Raw genomic sequence first — 23,992 nt, forward strand, 5'->3', positions numbered from 1 at the left:
TTCAAACATGCCCAAAATAAACATGGCCCCCAAATAAAAACAAATCAGTGCTAGGTGGGAGAGTTTCAAAGACAAAAGTCTCTGCCACGCTATATGGCACTTTCTGATCATGCCTGTGTCTCTCAACTTCTGATCTCAACCTTAATTAATAGGGGCTAAGTTTGAGCTCAAGGGGGAGAAGACAATGGGGTTCTATAAAGGCTGGTAAATGCTGGTACAAAAGTACTCGGATTTCCAGTCTGCTCTAGTATAGCATCCGAAAAGCTCCGAGAATAAAAAAGGTCATGATTTTTTTTCCCCTTTACTATAAAGATATTGTACTAAAGTCCAAATAATTTTTTAGACATTCAGTTTTTCTGGAGCACTGCTTTTTCAGGAGGGGAAAAGGCATGCCCTAATACTAGCTACCCTTTCTAGTCTTTTGGCTAGTAGTAAAGAACATAAGATTCACTGATTCAAAAAAATGTCACTTAAAATAAGGCAATGTGTTCAAGTTCCAAAAACCATTCCGTTAAAGATCTCAAGTGTCAAAGGATACATGGTTTGGAGAAACCCTAAACTAGTGAGTTGTACATCAGAAAGGAAACGAGACTTATACTCTTAAAGCTAATATACTTGGAGATAAGACTCCTATCACTAAGCCCCCACTTATCCTACCATTGTGACTCAACAGAAAGCTGCAAAATGAAGTCACCAGAAAAACTTTACCTAAGTGATGTGTCATGCTCTATACAGTGCTCTATGCATTGATACTACATATCATATAAATTATCCTATAGGTGATTCACTGACAATAATTAAAACAAGAAAGGAAGAAGTGTGGGATGGACAAACACGGCTTATACACTGAAAGGACCAGAGAAAGTGCTACATTAAAGGACTAGCAGAAATTGATGCCAACTCCCCAAGTCCCAACTTTCCCAAAAGAGGGGAACACAGCAGGGAAGTTCTGCTCACACAGGTGACAGTGCCTTCGGCCAGACTGGAGACACTGAAGCGGGCTTCCTCCTCCTCGGTCTTCAGTCTTTTACAGGTGGGTCCCTCTTCATGACTGGAAAAGAAGTAAATGGCTTTTTCCTCCCCTTAAAATAGAACCAATACAAAACCTGGAACTGCTGATGTGAAAAGTATCAATTTATTTTTAGAGAATCAAAAACAAGTAGCCACACTTAGTCTTCCTTTACAAGCAGCTGCCTCCCCTTCCCAGCCTCCAAGCTCCTGACAGACCAACCAACTACAGCGGGGCCTGGGCTTTAATTAGCAGTCGCATCACAAAGCCCTTTCAAAAGATGAAACTGCAAGCACAGGTAATGGAAACCTCACATTTCGGCACGAAACCCATTTACCTGTTATTTGCTGGTTTCTACCTGAGAATTGATAGCTAGTAATATTAGCTTTCCAGATACACAGAAGACCTTTGTGTCTAATAATCTATCTTCTTCATCATGTATGTGAGAGTTTTATAAGCTCCTACTTACAGCTGTCAAAGCTTACTAGACAATCCTTAATTAAATATGCAAGAGCATGGTCTTAAAGAAGTCTTAAACTATAAAAAACCACTTTCAAAAGTAAACTTTTAATGTGTTCCTTTATAAACCTAATCGTGTTTTGTGTAATATGCTAAGAGAGTGCAAAAGCATCTGTGTGATAAGGGAACGATGACTCCAAAGAAGTGTATCAAACATCTTGCCTCAAGTAACAGGCTGGCTTTAACAGGCTGCCTTAAAGTCGAGAGGAGGTCAGGTTAATTGCAAAGGAGAAGAAAGATCCAAAGACTCTGCCGGTAATCTTACTTAAGCTACAGAACAGACATGAAGATTTTTCTCCCAGACAAACAGTCAATCTGGGGGAAGAGAAGCTGCCAAGAAATGGCTGAATGAGAAGGGAAAATAGTAACCAAGAACTACGATTCTAAATGGGATGTTTTTATTCAAAAGCCCAACTTCCAGACAGTAAGGCTTGAAGAGGTTATCTTAAAAGTAAAGCAAAGAAAAATATGACAGAAGTTAGCTTATTCAATAATATTTCAATAATGAATCTCCTCTTTCAGCCCGATGAAAGAACTAAAGTCATCATTACAGTCTTATAAACACGAATTAAAAGTTTTACTAGTTGACATCTTTCCCATTTACCACTTGCCTTCTTCCCTTTGAGAAGTGAAGAAAAGATAAGGGGTGAGTCATTCAGAGCTCTTTCCTTCAAGCAGAATAAACAAACACACAAAACCCTGCTGACGAAAACAAGGGAAAATGCACAAACCTGAGGAAGCATGAAATTCTATCAGAATTTGAGTTCTTTAAAAAAAAAAAAAAAGTCACAGCCACTTTAGTTAATCTTTGCCAGCTCTTCCCAAGAGAAAGATAACAGGGTTCAGGGAAAATCTACAGATTAAAAACATCCAGACTCTAGTCTCAGTTTTTGCTACTGGCTAGCCCTGGAGTTTTATACCTTCTTGAAGGTACTGACTCTGTATTAATTTTTGTATGTTTAGAGTCTAGTAAGTGACTGTCCTCTCTGACCTTCAGTTTGTTCCTTAGGAAAACACCAAGATGAAAAATACCATGCATACATCGACTATTCGCATTTTCTCTTCCAAAGTACAGATTAATTTATACAGTAGCATTAAAGAGCGTTAAACATACAGAGCTAAGTTCTGTGAGAACACAAGGTCACATCACATGGAAGAATTTCTCCAACCCTCCCAAATAAGGTTCTAGGGAAGGAAGAAATAGAAAACATACATACCGATTCTCCAGAACTGGGCAGATAAAGGCCAGTCCGGAAGAGAGCAGGAAGCAGTAAAAACACATTTAATAATCTCAAGATTGAATCACTTAACAGGATTAATGAGAAATTTACAAATACTAAACCTGTAATGTCTATCTGAAGCGGGAAAGTGCAATGACTCTCATCCCCAAGTTATCTAAGAACGAGCTGAGCCCTGGAAAGTACACATCATCCAGGCAAGGTCATGGCAGACACACAAGCGTTAACAGCTGCTGTGTCTGGATGCTGGGGCCCTAGACAGTTTGTTGCTTTCTCTCCTTTTCTCATTTTCTTTCATGTATCAGTATATACCTTGTAGTTCATTTACAAGTACATATATCTTGGTTCATTTACTCTTAGGCTCTAGGTTCTAAAATTTGTAACCATTAGCAATCTTTATTTTATACAGAAAACTAGGAAGTAGACAGCTGCAAATTATCTGTCCTATCCCAGTATTCTGCAGCAGATTAGCAAATTTTATGTATATAGACTCTTATAATCTGTAAGGTTGGAGAAGGAAATGGCAACCCACTCTATTCTTGCCTGGAAAGTCTCATGGACAGAGGAGCCTGGTGAGCTACAGTCCTTGACATCATAGAGGGTCAGACACGCCTGAGTATCAGCACGAGAACACATAATCACCACCTTCAAGAAGTTCAGTCAAATAAGAAAGATAATATATAAACAGGCAATTAACACAATATTGTGCTAAGCAGTGCATCTCTTTGAGAGAACAGCGAGAGGCTGTATTGGGCTGGGGCATGAGGCACAAGCTGGGAAACAGTGAGAGATAAAGACAGAAAATATCTAAACTGTAGGCATAAAAACTTTGAGGACAGAAAGTGGTTCTCCAGTTAGTAAGAGAGATACTTCTTTTCCTTCTGTGTATCTGGGTTTTCTCATTTGTGTAACAGAATTTGATCTGAAGCTGAAGGTAATGGAAAGCCAGGAGAGCAAAGGTTTTTAATCAAGTATCCAAGAAGGACATCAAGGAATTTGTGACCACCCAAAATTATATGCAAAATTTATTATGTTGGGGCATTTTCCTGGGGAGATGGTTCATAGTTTTTATTAGAAGATAAAAGGGTCCATCACACACAAACACACACTGATGAAGAATCACTGCATTAGAGAATTTTAAGCAAGGGAGTGATATGATCAGATTTGTTTTCTAAAAAATCACTCAGATAGCAGATTGCAGAATGAACTGGAAGGGGAAGCCTGGAATGGGGGAAATTGGCCAAGGGGGTTATATCAGTAAAGCAGCCTAAAGTGAAGCCTACATAAAAGCAATGGCAGTGGGCAATGCTAGGAAGAACTAACCTTTTTTTAAAATAAACGCTCACCATCAATCATGATGCCAAGCGTTTGAGCTAGCTATTATAAACTGTCCTCTTACAAATGAGCAAAATCAAGAGTCAAAAGGGCCTGACCTTGTCTTAAGCACACAGTAAGGGGTCCACAGCTAACTTTTAACTACTCTCCTAAAAGGCAGGTATTTGTTATCACAGCTTGGCATAGAGCAACTTGCCGATTTTGACCACTATTAAAAAGAAATGCTTGAGTTTTGATCCAGATCTATCTGACTCTAAAATCAATGCTATTAGTCACTATACTAACCTGAAGTGAAAGGAGTGAACTTGAGGTAAATCTAATACAACCTGGTAAACCAATTAGATGTGGAAAGTGAAGAAAAGGGATGACTCCCTAGAAGAAATTAGGTGTCATTCACTAAAAAACTGAAAATAATAACATGAAGAGGGGGGCTGAAAGGAGTGTGGAAAGAGAAAGAAGGTGATAAAGTAATTTCTGGACATATTGACCTTGAGTTATTTGCAGACAGTTAAGATCCAGTAGGTAAGATGGAAATATTTTAGGATAGACAGGTGTTCAGTTATTTTTGAAGACCCATATGTGAAATAATTAAGGTCTTAGGATGTGCAACACAGTATAATCCTTGAGAGTGTAAGCTCTGGGGTCGAACTACCGCGTTTAAATCCTCACTCTAACACTTAACCAGCTGTGATCCGAAGCAAGTTTCTTATCTTCTCTAAGCTTCAGGGTCCTCAGCTTTAAGATGGAGTAAATAAAAGAACCTACTTCATAGGGCGGCCAGGAGGATCCAAACAGATAATACACGTAAAGCTCCCATAAAATACCTGTATCCAATAAATGTCAGCCCTTTCAGAGAAAGAGACCTACGAAATATCAACCTGAAAGACTCATGGGGAAAGAAAAGCCGCCCCAGAGGAATCTGAGAGGGAGCTGTCAAAGGTTTAGAAGAAAAGTCTGGAGAAGCTGAAGTTAAGGAAGATATATGAATTTCAAGAGGGAAAGAATAACTGACAATGTCAAGTGTTACAAAGAGGTCAAGTAAGAAAAGGACTGCCAAGCTTAAGTAAACCTGGCAGCGAGTGTCTTTCAGGAGGCCAGGTGCAGGGATGTGGTGGAGGCATAAGCCTGGGCCAACAAGTGCTGGGAACAGCAGCAGTGTGGGCTGTTCTAATAAGTCTGGCTGTGGAAGGAAAGAAGATGATAACAGGTAGTAATTAGAGGGAGGAAACTGAGAGGATTATTTCATTTTCTTTTAGAGGAAAGAAATAAAATGTTAATGTGTGGAGGGAAGGGGGTTGGTACAGAGGGAGAAGCTGAAGATTACAGAAGGAAGGAAGGAAGCAATTATTAGTGGACTGAAAGGTACCAGATAGGATGGAAGACGGCATCCTAGGACACAAGTGAAAGGATTAACTTGGGACAGGATGTGGTACCCTCCTCCACTGAGACAGGAAGAAAGGAAGTGAAGGCAGATAGATATGTTTTTCGGTAAGATGGGCTGGAAAACCGAGGCGTTCTGACCTATTATGGGCTTCTATTTTCTCTTTGAAATCACCATCATCATCATGGAAATATGTACCCTGGATACAGGGACGTTGAATATACAAAAAATTATAGCTTTTTGTAAGCAATCTCTCTTTCCCTTAGGGAGACCACCTCTAAAGCTGATTGAGGTTTAATGATAAAAACTGAGAGTCTCTAGAACCTTGCAGAAGGGACTGAGTCATTCCTGAATATACGAGGTGCTCGATAAATACTTGTTACATGTGTCGTTTCTGCAGTTCTTAAAAACTAAGATTTCTGAGAAGGAAGACTAGAGCCGTGGCGTGTGAGTAGGTGTGTGTGAGCAAGATTATTCTCTGATCCCAGGCAGCTCACTTGGCTGGGTGGCACACCGAAGCTTTATGGGAGCAAAGAACAAGCAGGGATCAAATCACAGAACAACAGTCTTCAGGCTCTGGGTCTCAGTGGTATGTTCTTTTTTTTTTTTTTTTTTTTTAACCAGCTAATTTACATTTTAATCAACAGGAGGAGTGGGAAATGGCCCATTTCTTTCCCACAACACACGAAGGTAATCAAGATCCTGAAAGAGAGCTTTACAACAGAGAGAGAATAGCCATATGACTGTTGGGAGGCGACAGCAGCGCTGTCGTGGGAAGAAAAGGACTCAGAGTTTTATTGACTGTTCTGAGACGTGAGGAATCCAGAGGTAGCTGAAGGTAGCAGAGGGAAAGAGGGTTTTTAGTGACAGTCTTCTGATGTAGAAAAAGGCACAGCAGACTAAAGAGAAATACAAAATTCTCCAGATGTGTTAGAAATGCACACGATAGAATCTTTAAACCCTAGGATTTTCTTTTCCCCAAATTCTGACAAAGCTTGAGGTAGTAGCCTCTAAAAAGCCACAGAAAATGCAAAGATGTCTTTTTAACTTGGAAGATAATTCACTGAATTAACACTTTACAGAACCCTGTGAAGATTTCTGGAAATTACTCAATACTGCTCCAATCAGGTACTGACAAATGAAACTTTATTTTGTCAATAATGACACAGCTGTGGGAAGGAAATCAAAGAAAAAGGAAAAAAAAATTGTGATCTAAAAAATAACTGTGATCTCAGCATACAACCTACAAAAATGAGTAGATCATTTTGATCTGGGGGGAAAAGTTACCAATAATCAGACCAAAACCTGGTGAAATCAGTGTCATCAGTTCAGTTCAGTTGTTCAGTCGTGTCTGACTCTTTGCGACCCCATGAATCGCAGCACGCCAGACCTCCCTGTCCATCACCAACTCCCGGAGTTCACTGACTCACGTCCATCGAGTCAATGATGCCATCCTCTGTCGCCCCCTTCTCCTCCTGCCCCCAATCCTTCCCAGCATCAGAGTTTTTTCCAATGAGTCAACTATTCGCATGAGGTGACCAAAGTATTGGAGTTTCAGCTTTAGCATCATTTCTTCCAAACAACACCCAGTGCTGATCTCCTTGCAGTTCAAGGGACTCTCAATGTCATACACCCAAATAACTCTGGATAAGAACAGCCTAAGGTTTGTTTGTGTTCTGCTTTGAATGGAAACTGATATAATTCTAAACAGACTCTGATGTGTGGGAAAAAACAATAGCTACCCGAAAGCTTGATGTAAGGGCATGAAAACCATTTTACCATCCTTAAACTGTAACTACCTCACTAATGGTATAACCAAGCACATCAACACAGTAACAGCACAGCTGCAGATGGCCAGGTTTCTCATTCTCCTCCCAATTTTCCTTTCAAAAATCTCACTGATATTCTCCTGAGAGCCCACCTCCAAAATAAAAAGCTTGATGATTTTCACCCCTCTCCTCTCATCCCCAGTACCTTACTTTAAAAATGGTAAAATTTAGTTGCAGATATTCAAAGATCGTTTATCTTCCTATATATATATATACACATAATTCACTAAGAATCTGACACAGATCAAAAAGTCAACAACCCCAAAGGTAGCTCTAATTTCTAGATGCACAAGCAGGATAAAACATATCCACGCTGGATTTCCAATGCAAGGCTCAAAAAGCAAGAGTTTTCTTTCTCCCACTTTTGTGATTCTACAAACCCAGGTAGCAATCCTTAATGACAGAGCCCCTCTAAGACCACCTTCCGGGCTCCAACCTCACACACAACTCCATTGAGTACTTACTTATCTTGGAAAAGGTCCTGACCAGTCACTTGGTTCTTTTTCTTGATGACTTCCGTCAGAGGGAAGAGGGTCTTTATTTTGGAGACAGGAACCTGACCCTTAGCTGTCACCTCGGTGGGGGGATCCAGCATACTCAAAATGTGTTGCTGAATGGGGGGCAGAGGCTCCTGGGGATGGAGAGCTCTGTGCAGCAGACACTGTGGAAGAGGAGTAAGGACTGTGAAACGGAGACGTGGTCACCACACACAGCTGACCAGTGATCCTCCATCTGTAGCTTGGGAGGGCTACAAGATTCCTACCACTAGTGAAAGACAGCAAAGCAGGCGGATTCAGAACCGCCCTGGTTAGCAGGATGCTGGTAATGTCTAAAAGCAACCATAAAACAGATCCCAGCCTAGCAGCACCATCAGCTGACGCCCTCCTGGAAAAGAGCCTCATCCCACAAAAAGAGTCCACTGCTCTGGCTTCCTGGAGGATATATGGGGTTTCCTCAGCCTCTGATAATTTGGGAGTATAACCTTTCAGCTATAATCCTTTTACCTCCCTTCAGCATGCTGTGCTTTCTCCCTTGTACCATCTTAGAAAACAACACAAGCTGGATGAATCAGGTGCTAAAAGCGTAGGTGCTCAGTGAGTCCCAGGAATACTGTGCAAGAGATGACACCAGAGGTCTCTCTCAAACCTCCCCAAGTCATCCTCTCACTTCCATCCATCTCTACCACAGCACTCTTGTCCGGGCACCTGCACCCCTCCCATGGGCTACCACAGCCCCTTTCTAACTGGTCTTCCCAGGTCCACCCTCATGGCTCTCCTGCCTGGAGCCAACCGTAACAGAGCCGCTGACTGCCTCTCTCCTCCTTACTCACCGCAACCCAACTAGCCTGGGCTCCTCCTCCTCCACGCAAAGACTAGCTCTCTCCAGACTTTAGGTCCCATGCGTAAGGCTCCCTCGGCCTCTTCTGCCTTCCCTTAGATCTCAATGGAGCTGGCCCTTTTAAAATCATTCTGTTCTTTGCTCACTTATCACCTCTTCTGACAGGCTTCCCCTGACACTATATGAAGAAGAACTTTACCCTCATTTTACCACCCAGTCATTCTCTATTGTGAACCTGATCTTATATTTTGTACAGTATTTATCATTATCTAAAATTACCTTATCAACCTTTCAGTTTACTTATTACCTCCACTTTCTCACTGAAAGTAGAAACACTGCTGGCCTTATTTACTGCTGAATCCCAAGTGCTGAAAATGGCACCCCAACATGATAAGCACCTAACATACTGGCTGAGTGAATACAGTGCTCTTCTTCAGAACTCCAGTTGTTGACAGAGGTTTCAGGAAGCTGCACCAGGAGTGGGGCCAAGGTCAAGGTCAAGGCCAGGACAGGTTCTCCACTGCTCACACAAGTGGAAACCCAGACAGCAGGCCACTTCTATTCAATCACTGATAACTGCTCTCAGACTAGGAAGCCAGGCCTTGGCAAAGTACTGTTATCTGCCCAGAAAAGTAAATACTCTAAAAGGAACACAGGAATGTCATCAAAGAATGAAGTAACCATTTAGAAAAAAAAAGAGAAAAAGTGAAACTTGTGAATATAGTGATGTTTTATCCCCTTGCTAGAGGATAATTACACAGTTAGGCTGGAGAACAAAACTCCTATCCCCACTTTTTTAAAAACAATTTATAGGTTAGTAACTGTGAAGAAAAAAACCAGGGAACTGAATAGCTCCTACAATTTTAAAATTACTGTTTCATATCACAAAGTATATATGTATTGTTTTTCCTACCCTGTTGAAAATGGAAGCTAGACTTCTTAGTTCTAAAAAAATAGATACTTGGGTTTAAGTAGTAAATATCATCAGAGTCAATATTCTACAAATTAAGAAAACCCCAAGGTAGGAATTAAATACCAATTTCCTCTGGAAATTTCATGTACTGCTCCCTGATTTCAATAGACCAACCCCAAGCCTTCCTTCTCCTATTAAGTTCATTGTTTCAGAGTCCTGATTCCTTTTTCCTAATTACTTTCCCTGGTGCATCAATGACATTGGGCCTGTTTAATGCACAGCAAAAGGGCAAACCAAAAAAGATCTCAAACTCTGTGAATCTACCCTGACCTTCTCATGAATAATTTACAATTTACCACGCTCTCCCTCAGGTCAGTCATTAAAATACCTAAAACAATTTAGAAAGCCCTAAAGAAGTAAGCAGAAATCCAACACCCAACACAGCACACTACCTCTCAAATACTCTGGGAGATTCTAGCTGTGATATTTTTGGGGAAAGAACTGTGAACACAGCACACTACCTCTCAAATACTCTGGGAGATTCTAGCTATGACATTTTTGGGGAAAGAACTGTGAATTCTAGGCAATTCTTTCAAATAGTATCATTATCCTTAAGCCAGTAATAAGGAACCCACAAGTGATGTTCAAAACCATCAAACTCATGTTTTCTCATAGGTCACATTTTAAATAAGGCTCAGTAGGGTAAAAATTCAATTAAAAAAAATCTCAATTTATTAAAAAAACAAAACAAAACAGGTTATGAGAAAGTGACACTTTTCAGTAGCCAAGACGCTGAGATCTCAGTCCTCAGTCTACTTAATTTCTCCTTTAAGCAACTATTTTCCTTTATGTGATTTTTACAATTTGAAAAAGACTAGGCAATGGCAGCCCACTCCAGTACTCTTGCCTGGAAAATCCCATGGACGGAGGAGCCTGGTAGGCTGCAGTCCATGGGGTCGCAGAGAGTCAGACACGACTGAGCGACTTCGCTTTCACTTTTCACTTTCATGCGTTGGAGAAGGAAATGGCAACCCACTCCAGTGTTCTTGCCTGGAGAATCCCAGGGACGGCGGAGCCTGGTGGGCTGCCGTCTCTGGGGTCGCACAGAGTCGGACATGACTGAAGCGACTTAGCAGCAGCAGCAGCAAAAAAAAAAAAAAACAACTTCAGGCCACATGGCTAGATCGTAAGTTACTAATATGTTGATTTTAGCAACCAAGTATCAATTATTTAAAAGGCAGTAGTAACTGTACACTTGACAAAGGGTATTTTTCTGCATTTCTTTCTAAAGTTAGAATTAAATTAACTCCTCCTGACAAGCAGTTGATTACTAACCTCTCCTCCCTTCTGCCCTCTACTCCCAGCTCATTCACCCTTAGTTATAAGACATTTTAAAAGAAGAAAAGAAAAGAAAAGTCCTCCTGGGCCCTACCTCCTCCTGTAACTTCCTGGTTCCTCTCTCTCTTCCCCTTCATCAGTGCGGCTTTCTCCTCCAGGCTCTGTAACCTGGCTCCTGCCCCATCACTCCACTGCCACCAGGTGCTCGAAGTCATCAGACATCACTACAAAACCCAGAGGCCCTTTGCCTGGCTCAGCTCTCTTCACCACTGCGCAACATCTGACTCCAACACCCTTCTAGTTCTTTCTGCCTCTCTGAGCTTGTGGGGGGCGGCAGGCGGGGGGAGTAGGAGCACTGATTAGCAGCCTTCCCGTCTCTCCCCAGTGGGCCAGTCATACTGGTGTTCAGGACTTTGTTCTCTGCCCTCGTCACTCAGCATTCTCCCAGGTGACCTCATTCACTTCTGCTTCTGTCTCAATGAGGAGGGCTCTCAAATGTATAGACATTCAGTCCTGAAGGCTCTCCTGGGCTTCGCACCCCTATCTCCAACTTCCCCTTGACTGTCTGTAGTGGATAGCTGACAGATAACTCAAACTGAACACCTGCAAGAATATATGTACTACCTTTGCTATCTGTTCGTTCTATATTCCTTATCTTAATTCATGGTGACATCACCCCAAGTCAGGATTCTGTCTTCTTCAATTTCTATTTCTCATCAGCCACCACCCAACCCCTTAAAATCTATCCACTCTAGCTTCTAAATTTTCTCTTTTCTCCTCTCTGTCACTGCTGTAACTCAAGTCTTCCTGGGGGCCACTGCAGGTCTCCTAACTGGTCTCTAGCCCATCTCCCGTGCCACCATCAGACCTATTTTCTAAAATGCACGTCACCTGCCTACTGACAACAGCCTTTACTGATTACCCACTGTCTATGGGACAGAAACCCAAACTACTGGTTCTTCATGACCTGCCTGCTACCTGCCACCTTTCCCATCGTTCTCCCGTAGAGCCTATTTCCCAGCCAAATGGAACTCTTTGTGGATCCTTAAATACATCACACTTCTTGTGTTCTCGTTTTTCCATGTGCTACTTCTTTTGCCTGGCATGCTCTCGTCACATCATCCATCAGCTTTATTCCCCCATGAAATCTTCCTAACTCACTCCCTTGCAAGAATCTCTCCTTCCTCTTATTCCCATAGCATTTTGTACCCCACCACTGTTGAGCCTATGAATTTTACTCCTCTACTCTCTATTTCTCTCTTCTCTCTAGTCTCTTTCACTCCTCTGGAGGAGTCCTTTCAAGTAGTGAGTTTCCAGTATCTCCAGCACATGATACACTAGGAGTACCCAATATTTGTTTTAGAAAAAATAAATTCAATTTATAAATACCCCAGTAATGATACTTCTTTATACAGATAAGCCATATTAAAAACTCACCCCCACAAAAGAAAACAAAGTTAGCAGGTTGTAAAAATCAAAGTTGCCAGTTCTTAAAGCTTTAAAAGATAACAATGCCTGCATTTATGGCTTGCATCTGTTCAACTGATCCAACAAATATTTGTTGAAGATAATAGTACCCACCCTTGATAAATCTACCAAGTATTAGAAGTTTCTATTTTTCACCACAGTGACCTGTTTTTGCAAGCTTTCCATACCAACTAATCTATTTCTCCCTTCTCTGCAAGTGGCAACAGCCATTTGTCAAAAGCAGCAGGTCTTGAAGTCCACCTGTCAAAGACAGCAAAGGAATTTATACAAGTAATCTATACTTAGAAGACAAAAGTACTTACTGAGTCAGAGCCTGACCTGTTAAGCTTCATAGTACTGATTTTAGAACAAAAGAGTTTTTTTAAAGGAAATCGCCTAGTATCAAAACACTAGGCAGCTTCTTTTGAGTAGAAGACCCCATAAAATCATAACAGGCCCTAACATGGACTTGAATCAGTTAAGGATGCTTTGAGAAGTGAGTCAAAGGGGCAATCAATGGAGCCCCAACACAAAGACTCCACTCCCACCTCCCTGCCTCTCCCCACCTGTCGTAAGAGTAGGCCCTCCACTCCCTTCGGGGAGAAGCTGCTGGTGACTTTCTACACCTTTGTGGGGTTCAGAGATGCCTATGTCCTGCTGTCACCAGGTTATTCCAGGACTGGGACCAACCTTCATCACTGGTCCATTCCTCCCCTTCCATCGTATAACTCAGCTCCCTTATCGAGCTCCCAGTTTCCTTTAATCCAATCTCCATCTTCTAATTCCTTTGGACCAAGATTCAGAAATTAAAATTTTTCTTTAGTTACTGTTTAATAAGTTCATACTATTAGCTCTCTATCTGACTTCTAACACTTCTTCTGCTCAGTCATGTCTGAGTCTTTGTGACCCCGTGACTGTAGCCTACCAGGTTCCTCCATCCATGGGATTTTCCAGGCAAGAATACTGGAGTGGGTTGCCATTTCCTTCTCCAGGAGATCTTCCCGACCCAGGGACTGAACCCTGGTCTCCCGCATTGTAGGCAGATGCTTTACCACCTGAACTACCAGGGAAGTCACGGTTATATACTACACAGTCCCTAAAAACTCCCCTACTATTTGAATATTAAAAAACAAGGAAAAGTCTCATTCACATAAAACATAGGAGGAAACTGTTAAAATATATATACATATATACATTTATATGTATATATAAAAGAATCTGCTTTTTATTTTGCCCTCCTATTTAAGACATAAAACCAAAAATCTAGCCTTCTCCCAGAAAAAAATATTTAAGAACATCTGAACTTTACTTCTTTCTTTCTAAAAGTTCAGAATATTTTTTTAATCACTTTTCAGTAGGAAGAGAAAGGTGTTAAACTTTCATTAAACAGAGCAACTGAGCTCTTGATTTGACTTGAACCAGCCAACTGCGCTAACTTTTCACTCTGCTCTCTTTCATCTAAAAAAAAAAAGTCTATGATTGGTTCATCTTTCCTCTCTCACCTGAAACAGTCTCTGGAATTGAGGATTTGGGATTTTGCTGGTTGGAAATAAGTCTTCAATGGTGCCCTCCTCTTCATCTTTCTGCACCAAGCTCATGGAGTCAATCAAAGCATCAACAGCACTCAGCTGTGCCTCTAAGACAAGGACAGACAAAGCAGCAAAAAGAAGCAGTGATTAGTTCCATTATTCTACCAAACAAATGCCTCCCATTCATAGATGTTCACGGCAACACTGGCAGGATAGACAGTCCTGGCCCTGCCAAAAGCACTCTCCAGTTATGTGAGTCATTTAACCTAAGCCTGTTTTCTTACTGGCAAAGAGAGCTGTTTAGAACAGCTGGTCTCTTAGGTACTTCCGAGGTCTACCAATTGATGAACTTCTGACAACGGGTTATCTATCAAAAGTGGGCTCTAGAGGAATGCACCACAGTCAAACAAAACCCACCTTCCATATGGTAATTCAAAATATTGGCTATTTATGGAAAAAGTGAAGTGTCAGTCACTCAGCTGTGTCTAACTCTTTGAGATCCAATGAACTGTAGCCCATCAGGCACCTCGGTCCATGGAATTCTCTAGGCAAGAATACTACAGTGCCAGTTCCTTCTCTAGGGGATCGCCCCCACTCAGGGATCGATCTCAGGTCTCCTGCATTGCAGCAAGACTCTTTACTGTCTGAGCCACCAGGGAAACCCTCGAGTTGACATTAAAAAAACTAGTGACTGGCAAAGGAGAAAAACATTAAAAACATTCCTTTGGTAATGAAACATCAGCTTTATAAGGATTTAACATAACCTGTATTGGAGTATACCAACTTAACAGGAAGACTTCATTGGACCAGAGGGAGGGGATTATTTTACAAGTTCTCAAGGCAGACAGAGTTCTTTCCTCTCACAAATCTCACGGCATTAATCACATAAATCTGAACGCATATCTTTTTTTAATTGAAGTAGAATTGATCTACAACATTTCATTAGTTCCAGGTGTATAATGAAGTGATTCACTATTTCTGAACATTACAAAATCACCGACATAATAAATCTAGTTACCATCTGTCACCATACAAAGTTATTACAATATGATTGACTATATTCTAGTAGTCATGTATGGATGTGAGGGGTGGACCATAAAGAAAGCTGAGCACTGAAGAATTGATGGTTTTGAACTGTTTGTTGGAGAAGACTCTTGAGAGTCCCTTGGACTGCAAGGAAATCCAAGTGGTCAATCCTAAAGGAAATCAATCCTGAATATTCATTGGAAGAACTGATGCTGAAGCTGCAGCTCCAATACTTTGGCCACCTGATGCAAGGAACTGACTCACTGGAAAAGATCCTGATGTTGGGAAAGACTGAAGGCAGGAGGAAAAGGGGATGACAGAGGACGAGATGGTTGGATGGCAACACCAACTCAATGGACATGAGTCTGAACAAGCTCCAGGAGTTGGTGATGGACAGGGAAACCTGGTGTGCTGCAGTCCATGGGGTTGCAAAGAGTCAGACACAACTGAGTGACTGAACTGACAGACTGGCTATATTCGCAATGTGAGAAGTGTTTTATCCCTGTGACTTATTTTGTAACTAAAAGTCTCTACCTCTGGTCAGTCTCACCTGTTACACTCATCCTCTTATTCTACTTCCCTCTTGCAACCCCAGTGTGCTCTCTGTGTCTATGAGTCTGTTTCTGCTTTGTGTGCTCATTTGTTTTTTAGACTCCACATCTAAGTGAAATCATACTGTATTTCTCTTTCTCTGTCTGACTTATTTTACCTGGAATAATACTGGGTTGGCCAGTAAGTTTGTTCAGGTTTTTCCATAAAATGTAACCGAAAAACCCACCCAATATACCTTCTAGGTTCATCCATGCTGCAAATGGCAAGATTTAATTCTTTTTTATAGCCGAGTAATACTCCACTGTGTGTGTGTGTGTGTGTGTGTGTGTGTGTGTGTGTGTGTATCACATCTTTGTTCATTCATTTACTGATGGACATTTAAGTTGCTCCCATATCTTGGCTGTAGTAAATAACGTGGCAATGAACATAGTCATACATATATCTAATTCTGAGTTAGTGTTTATGTTTTCTGTGGGAAAATATTAGGAATCAGAAGTGCTGGATAGTATGGTCAAAATTTAATTTTCTGAGAAATTTCCATACTGTTTTCCATAGTAGCTGTACCAATTTACATTCTAACAACAGTGCACTGGGTTTCCCTTTTCTCCATATCCTCAGGAGCATGTTATTTGTTGTCATTTTGATGATAGCTATTCTGACAGATGTGGTTCTAACTTGCACTGCCCTGATGTTTAGTGATGTCAAGCGTCTTTTCACGTGTCTGCAGGGCATTCATATGTATGTCTTCTTTGGAAAAATGTCCTGCAAACATGTCTTACCCCACTCCAGGCAAATTCTAAGGATCTTTGAGAGCAGAAACATGGTGTTCTCTTCTTTATGTCTGTCAGATACCAGATAGAAAGCAAGTTCTTCCCAGTAAAAATCTAGGAGGTCAATAGAAATGGCAGAGCCCAAAGCAACTCTCCCCAAAATGCTTCTACCTAAACTACCACAAGGAGCTTTCATTCTGCTGATTCATATGGCAGTTCAACTGTTAAAAAGCTGAAGTGCTATTTTGGGATCATTCACAGCCACTAGGCAAAATTATACTTCTGTTCTTCACCTTTCAAACATCCCTTTCAGACAGCTACTACAAAAGGAATGAGCATACAGACATTTATCATGAGACAGTTCTGTTCCATTTTTTCACTTTCTAATGGAGGTTTCAGGCACCATCTCACACTGACGGCTGCAGGGTCCACCTGGCAATAAGAAGGAGGTGGTAACTGGGTGGGTGAATATTCAGTGATTTCCATCTGCTACTCCAGGCTAGTATCAGGCCAGACCACGCTGGCCTCACACACCCTTACATAAATGTTGACTTGGGAAATATGTCAAATAGCTTTAATGATCTGTTTTTCCAATGGAGCAAATGCAAACAAAAGTGTCAACTCACAGGAAATTAATCAACAGATCGAAAAGTAATGTTTTCGATCCCGAGTGATTTATACCTATTAGGTTCTCTCTCAACAAAGCTCTCTTTTTTAAATGCTCTTCTCATTTAAAGTTTGGAATTATCAAGAGGAAAAGACTGAATATTATAGTACACTGGCATCTTCTACACATTCAAGTCCATGCCTGACTCTACATGGTGGATTTGATTCTTGGCTCTTCTCCCACACCCAGCTCCCAACATACAGAGAGTACCCAGTTGTGAACTCACTTCACAGCTCCCTCATCCTACACCAAGGCAGATTTAAAGTTGTCAACTAAAACATCTACTCATCATTCTGTGTTCTTTTTGGTACATTCCCTATTTCAGCCCACTATTCTAGCTTACGGTAATTGTCTTAAACTGTGAGATTTACGGAAGACAGGATCTATGCGTGTAAGAATCACTGTATGTAGCATCCTGACATCTGCAGCCAGATGCTTAATAGAGGCCTCTTCTCATTAAGCTCCTGGCAATAAGGAGCAACAGGACTTGGACTGAAAATGTGAACTAGGAAGAAAGGGCAAAGAGAAAAGTATGGTTAAAGTTACATTATATTTTATGTAGGACACCAGTCACAAGTTTGATACTATGTGTAAATTCACTGCACCAAAAGACAAATCCTCTGCTCATAATTAGAGAATGTACATCCATTTCCATTAAACTGCTCCCTAGATACAACCTCTAAGTCAGAAGGCGGATGCTGGAGAATGTTTGGAACAAACCTATCCCTACTATTGGGGAAAAAAATCACCTTCCGTCATCACCATATACCACTGTGATTGGAATCCAACTACAGTTGACTCTCGAACAACATGGGTTTGAACTGTTCAGATCCACTTACATGTGGATTACAAGTAAATACGTACATTTCTATACAATCTGAGATTGGTTGAATCCACAGATACAGATCTGTGAATACTGAGGGCCCTGTAAAGTTATACATGGATTTTCAACTTGAGGGGGAGTGCCCCAAACCTCTTCAGTGTTCAAAGGTCAACTATAATCCCACCCTGTGAAATCCTAGCCCCCAAACATGACTAAAGACAGGTGGTTTCCCCCAGTCTGTTTAGAGCAAATCAGTGAGCAAAATGGAAATAAACTCACCTGTGGGAGTGCATTTCCTGTTATTTTTCAAGGATGAAAACATGTACTGGCGCAAATCTTCCATGAAAGGCAGCTGTATGTACGCTAAACACTAATGAGAACAGTGGAGATAAAAACAGAGATGACTGAATTAATGGAAAAATTTAAAGCTGATCCCAAATGCTGTGAAAAAGGCTCAACAGAAGGATTTAAAGAACCAGAAGGCAAAAGTATAGGACATGGAGAGTGATGTGCTCTGCTCTCTGCTATTAGCTGCTGCTGTTGTTCAGCTGCTCAGTTCAGTTGTGTTCGACTCCTTGCGACCCCATGGACTGTAGCCCGCTGGGCTCCTCTGTCCATGGGATTTCCCAGGCAAGAATACTGGAGTGGGTAGCCACTTCCTTCTCCAGGGATCTTCCTGACCCAGGGACTGAATTCGTGGCTCCTGCTTGGCAGGTGGATTCTTTACCACTGAGTCACCTGGGGAGCCCTGTGATTAGCTGTATACAACTGCAAACAGTACAAAAATAGTAAATATAAAAGAAATGCTCAAAGAAAGACTATCAGAAATCTACAAAATGCATGACCAGCACAACAAATGAGAAGGGTCAAGGTGACTGGCAGGCTGGCGTGGAAGTCAGGATGCCTGCCTTCTCTTCCATTTCTGCCACAGTGAGTTCTCTGAGACACAGGAAATGGCAAGGAGTCTAGATCTGTATTTTCAACAGGACAACCCTAAAAAACGTAAATTCAGCAGGATCACAAGAAAAGCACACCCTCAGCCTTTATCCATAGTAAAGACTATTGTAAAAAGGGAAGTAATCTGTATTCCCTTGAGGTTCTGAGACGTCAGGAAGGATGAGAATGGAGAGGAAGTCACTGGATTGGGCAAACGGTAAGTCACAGTCAACCTTTACTAGCTGTTTTATTAGGAAGCTCCTTGTACACTGTCGTAATTTATGTTCTTTCACTGCAACTGAAAGTGTGATTCCCAGACCAGCAGTCTCAGCATTAGGTGGGAGGGGGTGAGAAATGCAGAAATTCAGGCAACCCCCGTTCCCAGAGCTACAGAATCAGAATGGACGTTTTTACCAGATCCCCTCAGTACCTCCCATGCACATGAACAGTTGAAAAACACTGTTTAGAACAAAGCAACTGAAGGGAAAAAATTAATATGAATAAAAGACTTGCAGGTTCTACCTCATATGTGTCCTTGATCAAAGGAAAAGCCACGCCAACTTGAGGATTAGTTCTTTGGTCGTAAGCATATCGAACCACGGCCACCATGTCTAATTCATCCAAAGCATGAATCAGGGAGGAGAGGGCAACTGCCGCTGCCTAGTAAGAGAGATGTCTGTGTTAACATGATGTCCAACATGTGAGGATTTTCACAACACAACCAAATACTTGTAAGCTTGCTATCCACTTTCTCCCTGTTTCGGATATTAAATACCCCTCCATCCACTTGAAAGCTACACTGTACACATTTGCATTTGACCACATTTACTGTACCTCTTCAGGAACTTGATTATATTCTCTTTTTCCTTCAACTTTCCTCCTCCTCTGAATTTATACCTAACTCTAAACAAAATTTTTCTTTGCCCCCTCTCCACAAATTACTATCTGTAACCTTCTTTTCCTTCATCTTTAAATTTCATGAAATAATCTTGTTTCACCATTTAGAACACAATTATTCTTCAATCTAAACCAGCTACGTAGCCATTTCCTTCCAGAAACTACTCTGAAGTGCCGTGATCTCCAAGTTGCCGAAGTCTTAGTCTCCATTCTGTTTGACCTTTCAGTAGCATCTGACCATCCCTCTTTCTCTACACTTTCTCCTTCTTTGGCTTCAGAAGCAACACTCTCCACTAGTTTCTACCTTTGTGGACCACTATTCCCCCAGCTCTTCCCGTCTTCCAATCTTGAAATTCTGCTCTTGGCCTTTCTCTCCTCTCACTCTAAAAGAACTCTACTTTGGTGACACTTTCTTTCATCCAGTCCCATGAGTTGATGAATCAAAAATCTATATATTCAGCTTTTAAAACTCCTAAGATCTAGACGTACACAGCCTACTAGTTGGTGGATAATTCATCCAGTTATACCTCAGGTATTTCAAGCTGTCCATGACCGAAACTAAGTTTAGTATCCCTCCCCTCTTCTCCACCTGTACTCGCTACTTCTACAAACATCACTTCCAAATGAGAAGCCCTAAAGTTGTTGATAAGGCCTCCCTACTGTCCTTCAAGTGTTCATCAAGCTCTACAAATTCGACTTTTATGCCATTTTTCAGATTCTATCCGCCCTGTTCCATCATGGTGTCCCCTGTTCCGAGAGCTGACTATGTCACTCTCTTCTATAAAAATCTCCACAGGCACCTCTTTCTCAGCCTTGGTAGAGCAGATCATTATTCACAGGCAAGTCCTGTGCTTTCCCGCCCCAGTAGCTTTTTCCATGTACAATTTCTCCTCACTGGAATGCTCTCCCCAAATCTCTGGCTCTCAAGCTTCGAACCCATCTTCAAGAATCGGCAAAATGACAAGCTCTCCGTTTCAGATCTGCTTTGCTAAGCCCTCCCCCTCCTCTCCCTAACCTCTCAAACACTTTGTATTTTTCTCAGGGGCCAAAGCTAACCTCCATCAAAGTTAGCTATGTATATTCCCATCTCCTCCACAAAATACACGATGATGTCAACACCTTGCCATCAAAATCCTCTACAGATGTCATGAAAGGGTGATTACCTTTTCAGTTCAAGGATTATTAACTTAGTGCCTACTCTTGGCTAAGTACTGTCTTCAGTTCAGTCGCTCAGTCATGTCCGACTCTTTATGACCCCATGGACCGCAGCACACTAGGCCTCCCTGTCCATCAACAACTCCTGGAGTTTACCCAAACCCATGTCCACTGAGTCAGTGATGCCATCCAACCACCTCATCCTCTGTCCTCCCCTTCTCCTCCTGCCTTCAATCTTTCCCAGCATCAGGCTCTTTTCAAATGAGTTAGCTGTCCATATCAGGTGGCCAAAGTACTGGAGTTTCAGCTTCAACATCAGTCCTTCCAGTGAGCACTCAGGACTGATTTCCTTTAGGATTGACTGGTTGGATCTCCTTGCAGTCCAAGGGACTCTCAAAGAGTCTTGTCTAACACCACAGTTCAAAAGCATCAATTCTTTGGCACTCAGCTTTTTTTACAGTCCAACTCTCACATCCATACATGACTACTGGAAAAACCATAGCCTTGACTAGACGGACCTTTGTTGGCAAAGTAATGTCTCTGCTTTGTAATATGTTGTCTAGGTTGGTCATAACTTTCAAGGAGTAAGCATCTTTTAATTTCATGGCTGCAATCATCATCTCCAGTGATGTTGGAGCCCCAAAAAATAAAGTCTGCCACTGTTTCCAGTTTCCCCATCTATTTGCCATGAAGTGATAGGACTGGATTCCATGATCTTAGTTTTCTGAATGTTGAACTTTAAGCCAACTTTTTAACTCTCCTCTTTCACTTTCATCAAGAGGCTTTTTAGTTCTTCTTCACTTTCTGCCATAAGGGTGGTGTCATTTGCATATCTTAAATTATTGATATTTCTCCTGGCAATCTTGCTTCCAACTTGTGCTTCTTCCAGCCCAGCGTTTCTCATGATGTACTCTGCATTGAAGTTAAATAAGCAGGGTGACAATATATAGCCTTGACGTACTCCTTACCCTATTTGGAACCAGTCTGTTGTTCCACGTTCAGTTCTAACTGTTGCTTCCTGACCTGCATGTAGGTTTCTCAAGAGGCAGGTCAGGTGGTCTGGTATTCCCATTTCTTTCAGAATCTTCCATAGTTTATTGTGATCCACACAGTCAAAGGTTTTGGCATAGTCAATAAAGCAGAAATAGATGTCTTTCTGGAACTCTCTTGCTTTTTTGATGATCCAGCGGATGTTGGCAATTTGATCTCTGGTTCCTCTGCCTTTTCTAAAACCAGCTTGAACATCTGGAAGTTTATGGTTCATGTAAAGGTTCAAGCCAGGCTTTGTTGAAGCCTGGCTTGGAGAATTTTGAGCACTACTTTACTAGAGTGTGAGATGAGTGCAATTGTGTGGTAGTATTAGCATTCTTTGGCATTGCCTTTCGAACCACACAGCGGCCGAGATGCCATCAGCATCTGCTACAAGCAGAGGAATTCAAATCCTGCATCTACTGCTGCCAGGGCCGCCATATTGCCAAGTACTGTCTTAGGCACTCTAAGAAAAAAAATGTGTCTCTGCTCTCACTGAACTAATTCCCTGACAAGCAGAAACGAGATGTGTACCAAGGATAGAATCTATATATTCTAACAAGTCCCATACAAGAGACCATATCAGCACAGTGGTAAACTCAAGAAGAGATTACTTCCAATGTATCTGTAAGTTTTTATTTGGGTGTCTTTGATAGAACCAACTGGGATATTTAAAGAAGGAAGGACGGGGTCCCCAGTATCTGCTATAACACAACACTACACTTGTGGGAAGCTCAACTAAAGCTCTATTTCCTTTCCTTTCTCCTCTCCCCTTCTCTTCCACACAGTGAAAACCAAGACCTAAGTGTAGATTCTCTGTAAAAAAAAAAAAAAAAAGCTAATAACCGAAGAAAATATTCTTAAAAAGGAATATTCCTAGAATATTTGAGTTGAAAACAAAAGTATTCATCTAGTTTGGCAACCCACATGATGAAGGACTTGCCTTCCCCACATCTGACTGATGGAGACTCTGCTTAGAAACTTACAGGAATGGGGACTGGACCATCTCACAAGGAACCAATTCATATGGAGACAGTAATCCTTGTTGATAAAGTAATTCTTCATTGTGAACAAAACCACCATTTGTTGGTTCCAATTTACCCTCCGGCAGGAAGCAGAGTCTAGCTCCTGCTTCATATGATAACCTGCTAAGTATCTGAAGAAGGCTATCACATCCCTCATCCCTCCTACTTCCCTGCTACCTACACAAGTCTTCTCCATGTTATCTTTTACTGAAAATTTCTATATGACAGTCTCTTTCTTCCTCAGCTTATCTCATTAAGCTCCAATTAGTTAATATTATTCTTTGAGTATGACATCAGAACTGACATCACAGAGCAGCCCTCTGCCGATAGTAGAAGAATTTTTTTCTTGAGTGACACAAAGTGACCCTGTGATCTACAGGTTCCGTATAAGGCTGGATGTGAACTATACAAGCCACAAGGCTGCCCTAACCTGAGCCAGCAAGTCTAGACAATGACATGTGCTAACATGGCTTTGTGATGTGACTTTTCTTACTCATACCCAGCAATCACACGAAGTGATCAAAATTTTCTTTGGGTAAAAGGACATTAAGCTGGAGTTAAAACTTCGGCAGAAGTAAAAAATGCAGTTGTGTTGACAATATATACTAGAACTGCATGGTTCCCAATAGGATTTGATTCAGGAGAAATCCATGAAGTAGGAGTTCCAAATTTGAGAAGTCACATACACCTACTGTGCATTAACAAATCCAGCACTGAGTGGAAGCCAAGCATTTTCTTCTCTTAGTTTTACTGTTCTAATGGATACTGGCATATCCATTCACTATCGGCAGCCAGCTACCTTTCAGAGGTGAGGGAAAAAGGAGGACTAGATCCCTACCACCATCACCCAAACAAGCCTTCCGCATCCAGTTTACCAGTTTCAAATATAAACAACTTCTGGAACTTGGAGACCTGTTTAAGTGGTCTGAAATAGACACAGGATGGTAAGCTTCCAGTTAACATCAAAACCTCCAAGGGAGTTCTGACTTGAAGACTGCATAGAAATTATTTGTGGAGAGGGCAGCTGTGCACACAGGATGCAACACACATGGGTTGTTAGTCAGAAACCAGCCTGAAAATAGAATCTCTTGAGATGCAGGAAGAGAATGAAAAGAAAGGGGTCAAGGGAATAAGACAAGTTTTTCAATGATGGAAGTAGTCCAGTGAGTAAGTGGATCTTCAGGATGCTTTGTTGCTGTTGTTTAGTTGCTCAGTT

General features: G+C 41.5%; 1 protein-coding gene across 1 annotated transcript in view; it reads right to left on the reverse strand.

Annotated features, from left to right (window-relative positions):
- Positions 1-23,992, reverse strand: part of XRCC5 (X-ray repair cross complementing 5) — an 85,711-nt gene that overhangs the window by 36,444 nt on the left and 25,275 nt on the right. The window contains exons 11-15 of the mRNA XM_005676517.3: positions 19,193-19,330; positions 18,014-18,104; positions 13,870-14,003; positions 7,776-7,972; positions 958-1,051 (exon numbers count right to left, since the gene is read on the reverse strand). Coding sequence (XP_005676574.2) covers positions 958-1,051; positions 7,776-7,972; positions 13,870-14,003; positions 18,014-18,104; positions 19,193-19,330 — 654 coding nt within the window. The remainder of the gene's footprint in view (positions 1-957; positions 1,052-7,775; positions 7,973-13,869; positions 14,004-18,013; positions 18,105-19,192; positions 19,331-23,992) is intronic.

Source organism: Capra hircus, chromosome 2, assembly GCF_001704415.2.
Source record: "Capra hircus breed San Clemente chromosome 2, ASM170441v1, whole genome shotgun sequence".
NCBI lineage: Eukaryota > Metazoa > Chordata > Mammalia > Artiodactyla > Bovidae > Capra > Capra hircus.